The sequence below is a fragment of the Centruroides vittatus genome, unplaced genomic scaffold (assembly GCF_030686945.1).
Source record: "Centruroides vittatus isolate TY-2023 unplaced genomic scaffold, ASM3068694v2 contig_10, whole genome shotgun sequence".
In the NCBI taxonomy this organism is placed as follows: Eukaryota; Metazoa; Arthropoda; class Arachnida; order Scorpiones; family Buthidae; genus Centruroides; species Centruroides vittatus.
The window spans coordinates 5,773,354-5,779,353 of record NW_027120658.1 but is presented as its reverse complement, the minus strand read 5'-3'; the positions used below and the strand labels follow the sequence as shown (position 1 = coordinate 5,779,353).

The following is a 6,000-nucleotide window of genomic DNA, read 5'->3' as shown; positions in this document are numbered from 1 at the left end:
ACTTTTCTAAAATAAACAAATATTTGGCTTCATTTATTCTAGAATTTAGATATAAATAGCAGAATTTCATCTTTGAAAATCTGAGTAATTCAATGACTCACCATCATTGAATATCATTCCAAATGAAAACATTTTGGAGAGACTACATTTTCATGAAAAATTCTTATCAAACAGCAGTAAAGAACTTATCACCAAAGATTTTTCAAAATTTTTTTTATTGCTAATTACAATATTGGTCCACTATATTAGTGCTCGATAGAAGCTTGACTTTACAATAATTCTTTACAACTTAATATTTTGTTTTTCATGTAATTTCATAATCAAAAAACAATATGTATATATATATATTTTGTATACATAACAAATTTATAAAATATTTCAATAAATTCTAAATAATTTGAAAATAATCAAAATTTTGTGATCATGAAAACAATCAAAGAAGCTAAAAATTTCCTTGTGATATTTTTTTCCCTGGGCTTCCAATTTGACTAGGACGTCCCTCCCGACCACTGAGTCAATTTTTTCTTTTTTTTTTTTTAAATTTACAAATATTTTTGTCTTTAATTATAAAATCGTTTAGAAATATGAGTATAAATCTTTGGAGATTGCTTTCGAATTATGTGGAACTTGATCAAAATTTATCGACTTTTATCCAAAATGCAATCAATGCATGTTGTTCTTTGCTTCAATATTCTCTTTCTATATTAAAAGTGTACACATTAATTATTGTAAAATATCTAGAATTTTTTTAGTACATTAAATAAAATACATACTTTTATTTGTACAGTTGTGAATTTGTCACTCTTCATTTTTTGGTGAAACTGCAATTTCAAATTGCTTGAGTTTAGTTATGGATTTGGCCACGATGGCACACATGTCTCTCGCAGATTTCAACTGCGAATCAGCAAATTTCTCTAGACTCTCTTGGAATGACAGCACCCTCTGACGGTGAAACTTTTTAATCTAAAAATAATAAATGACCATTGTTAAAAAGCTCTTATCTTAATATTTATATACAGGATTATATAAACTGTATATATATTTCTATAATACTGTACATTTCATTTAGCAAATAGAGAGACCAACATTACAAGGCAATTTCCTGCTTAGAACTCGCATTTATTGGAAGTCAACAACAATCAAGAACTTGGCATTTATTGGAGAAATATTATATGTTCCTAAATTATATATAACTTCATAAAAATTGCATCATCTACAATACTTAAGCAACTTCTTGCTAGATTTTTGTTAACTTTCCTGGCAACATTCAAAATCTTGGTGGTGTTATAATATTTTATTAAAAAACTTAAACTTTTAATTATTATAAAATGACAAAAAGCTTAATTAAAATTGTAAATGCTAATCAGCAATTATTTATTGTGACATCATCACAATGCTGGGCTGCAATTTTTAATCATATTTTAATTTATTTCAATTAAAATATATGCTCTCCACCTCAAATTTGTACTACTTACTCCTGTACATCATACTTGACTGGTTGACTACATTGAAAACAGAAATCTATCTAACTCCTTTCAAGGAAAAAGTTTTGAATTGAAATAATGTGACTTCCAGTTTGCATTGTAAGTTCATATGTAGTTAACTGGGGCCTCATACCCTTAGCTTTCCATATCTGGTCTTGACTATCTAACTCTCTGTTCTCAAGATTAAGGAAAGACAGTGGAAATTTATAGATCTACAATTTTTTCAAATTGCAGCCCAATAATGAGTAAAATCATCATTAAGTCTGACCATATCTCAAGTAGGGTACTTGAGATATGACACACAATCCTCCTTTATCTCTCCATCCAATCAACCTTTAATTAATCATCAAAATTTAATAGCATCAATTCCCCTAATACACACAATTCCCTAACCTCCCTGCAAAATTTCAGAAATTTTTGACAAAAAGCACAGGAGTTAAGTTTTCAAGGGTGTTAACAAAATTGTGCCCTATCAAGCTCAAATATCCATACATACAGGAAAAATCCCCAAATTTTTTTGCATTTCTCAGCATTTCAAGGTCAGAGTCCAAAAATGTAAAAATCTTAGGGGGCCATTTCTTGACCAATTGCCATACTTTCCCTCTGTTATATATAACAGAGGGAAAGTATGTCAATTGGAAAGTGAAAGGCATTCAATAGAGGTGCAAAGTAGCATATCTAAACAGTGATTGTGATTTGTAATGATGACTTATGTAGTACAGAGAAAATATCAATAGACGAAAAATGCAATTTATTGCATACAATGCTACATTGAGTATTATTTCACACCATACTTCACTAATACTGTTAATGAGCACTGTTGTAAGAACTTCCCATTAAGTTATAAAAGCAAGAAAGGATTTACAACATACTTAGGCATGAATAGTTATTGAACAGTAGCTATAAAGCAATACTTCAGAGAACACAAATACTCAAGCCTTAATTTTGGGCTTTTCAGAGCTCTGGCAATACAGTGGTTGAGTGTACTCTATATCAAACTCTTCTAATAAACTTGTACAGTTGTTTTTTATTTTCAGGTCTTTTCTCTGAAATTTTTATGCCCTTAATATGTTCAATTCTTAATAGGGTTGAAATTAGGACTGTTATCTGGCCAACTTAACATCTGATCTGGAGCCACTTGTAGGAAATTTTTTTTTGTACTAAACAACAATTTGTGTCAGTTTAAGGTGAGAATAATGCTAACTGTAGAAAAGGACAGATTTTTATACTTTATTCGCCATCTTGATATGGTGACATGGTACAGTGTCATCCTGGAAGATGCAGGATTTTGTGTCACAAAACTGTTCCTTGATTGTTAGAATTAGCGTGGCAGATATGATGTTCTTGTAGAACACTGCATTTTCAGGCCCTTTTATAAAATGTAGTTTTACAATGCCTTAACTAGATATGCATCCCCACACCATTTGACTCATCAGAAAATTTACTGTCTGCATTAAGCAATCTTTTTTATACTTAAAACAGGATTTGCTATCAGATTCATGGAGGTTAAAAATTTGGATTTATCTGAAAAACATATCCCACATGTCAATACTTCTGTCCACATGCTGTTTGGCCCACATAAGCTACTGTCTGCAAATTTTAATTGTCATAATTCTTTCTTATATGGAGAGCAAGCTTTTAAACCCATGTTACACAGTTTGTGCACTTGCTTTTAGGTATGTCTGATCTTCCTACTGTTTTCAGTTTGGAAGAACTAGCAGTATGTTCTTTGCAGGTTGAGCAGCTTCAGCAACTTATTTTAAGTATTTTACTGTAGATCTGTAAGAAACTGTAAAGATTGCAACATCTCAAAACATGAAAACATTTTCGACAAAGTCTATTATGCTTTTGGTGATTGCAATCATTGTCCATTAGTGTAAAAGCACACCACCTTCACGTAGGTTTTAAAATCTGCAAGGTGGTGGTGAGCCTTTATAAACAAAATGCAAAGTTTTTTTTAACAGTTAACACTGGTTTAAAAAATAGGTAACTGTTACTTTGAATGCTGAATTTTGTACATTGTCATCAATCAATAACTGTTTGTACAAAGATGTGAATATGGCAACAATGAAAGAAGAGCTGGATCAAGAGGTAGATATATGTGAGTATGCTTTGCCAGGATTTAAACAATAAACACAAGGTTATAGGATTTTATGGGCGATGCAATTTCCAGGCTGCAAGTGTATAATCTTAAACTACATAAATTAACAAAAACTACATGCACAGCTTAAGTACACAATGACTGGATGAACAAAACAATAAAGATGCAAGTCTGCTACTCTGAGGACTTGGATTCAAGTCCAGTTGGGATTTTGGGAACTTTTCATAGTTTGTCCCAGATATATCAAATCTCATCCCTCACCACCCAGTTACTCCCACTATGGACCTGGCTGAACCCATGGCAGGCATGGAAGAAAGGTGTCTTAGTACTCATAAGGCAGAGAGTTAAAAAGTGCCCAGTATAACCTGGGATATGTAACAAAAATGCTATAATGAGTAAATCAAAGCCAAATGATTGCCATAATTAATTGGGTTATTTTTCTGCTACTATTAATAATTCAGTTCTAAGTAATTTGGTACTAGAGTGTAGTAATTTGATGTTAGATGCCATCTCTTATTAATTTAATTATAATTATTAAATTTAATACGAAATGGCACTAACACCTATCTCTAGTACCAAATTACTTAGAATTTAATTGTTAATAGTAGCAGAAAAATAGCCTGATTAATTATTAATCAAAATCAGATGTTTGCTGTAACATCAGGCTTAGAGATGTTTATGTAAATGTAATAAGTGAAACTTTGCAGCTAAATAATGGTAATAATGTGCCATGTATATAAATATATGCAGTGATAGCATAGGAAATCTTGTTAATTGATTTCCAGAAGAAGTGGGGAAATGAATCAACAAATAAAAATGCAGATTTCAAAATATTTTTAAAATATTCCAAATATAATGTTAAAACACTTACTTCTTGTCTTGCTACATCAGAGCATTCTTCAAATGCTTTTTCAGCAGCTAATTTTGTTTGTTCTGCCTAAAGAACATTATTTATCATTATTATTTTTTAAATTCTTAAAATAATTATTGCATAAATTTAGCGACTTTAAAACAATAGAACTTACCATCTCCCTTTTATTAGGCTTAGATTTATCTAAAAGTTTATTGGAATTCTCATAGTCAACCAAAAGACAAGTTCTTCTAAACAGCATATCCTGTTGATATAAAAAAATGTATGTTAGAAAAATTAAAGTCATATTATGGGGTCATACCATCAATCTCTGACGTTGCAGTGAAGTTTAAGATAACAAGTTTAAGTAACAACTTGTTATCTTTTTCATTTATAACAACTCCATGGATTCATTTTTCATTAGAAATATTAACTTCAGCTGAAAGCTTAAATTTTATTCCTGGAATATAAAAAACAAAATTCTGTGCTAATTTACAATGTAAATGTACTGCAATGAAACTTGTAAGGAGGAGAGAGGAAAAAAAAACTGGAAAGTTACCAGCCATCCAGAATTTCTCATCAGCCAATCAAGTCAGCTAATAAAATTCAAAAATATCTAAATTCAGATCTATAGGATTTTGGAGGGCCCATTTGTTCAGATATTCCAACTTAATTCCTATTAGTCATTGGTTTCTTTAAAAACTAAATCCAAGCCAATTTCAGAGGTCTTTTTGGTCAGTGCACCCTTTCTTTTGATCAGCCAAATTCTTTGAATCCTTATAATGTCTGAAAATCAAATCATCTCTCTAGAATCTCTTAGGTCTTGAACAAGTAACTGAAGCAAATGAATTACATTCAAGACAATTCCTTAGCTTCAGTTACTTGTGCAATATCACAGGTTCCACTTTATAATTATCAAGAATTATGAATTCACTTTTATGCAAACTATCCTTCTGTAGAACTAATTTTGTGCAGATTACTTACAATACCACTTTTCTTTGTTTATTTCATGTAAATAAAGTAATTTAAGTTCTAAGACTCAAATTCACATACACACACACAATCTAAATTGCACTATTATTTTTATATCAGAGGGAACTGACCAGATGGAACCCAGTATATTCCACAGATATCCCTTGGTTCCATCTTACCATTTCCACCTTAGGTGAAGAGAGTAAGAGAAATACCAAAATTGAGAGAAACAAAAATAGCCATCTTTAAATTTTGCAAGTATAAAAACTAAATAAAATCATCACAAATGGGCCATGTCATGTTTGTAAAATTAAGTTTTTCTTTCTTCTTAAAATAATGCTGTAATATTTATACACTAATCATTTTTAAAATAAAAGTTGATAGAATAAACAGCACAACTAAATTAATTTCAAAAACTAAAATTCAATTTGTATGGTCTTACCCGTTCTGCTTCAATGTATCTTGAATACAGATCGAGATAGGCTCCCAAAGTACTTTCATCATTGTAAGTAACAACTTGAAGTCCATGCTGTAATTATTTTTTTTTTATAAATGTTAATTAACTGAAAGAATAAACTTGGAAGTTTTAAATA

At 30.4% G+C, this 6,000-nt stretch overlaps 1 protein-coding gene across 1 annotated transcript in view; it reads right to left on the bottom strand.

Moving 5' to 3' along the window:
* Positions 1–773: 773 nt before the first annotated feature.
* LOC136978164 (sorting nexin-32-like) overlaps positions 774–6,000 on the bottom strand; it is a 51,544-nt gene continuing 46,317 nt past the window's right edge. Inside the window, exons 11-14 of the mRNA XM_067273848.1 lie at positions 5,850–5,936; positions 4,611–4,700; positions 4,457–4,522; positions 774–963 (exon numbers count right to left, since the gene is read on the bottom strand). Coding sequence (XP_067129949.1) covers positions 799–963; positions 4,457–4,522; positions 4,611–4,700; positions 5,850–5,936 — 408 coding nt within the window. The 3' untranslated portion in view covers positions 774–798. The remainder of the gene's footprint in view (positions 964–4,456; positions 4,523–4,610; positions 4,701–5,849; positions 5,937–6,000) is intronic.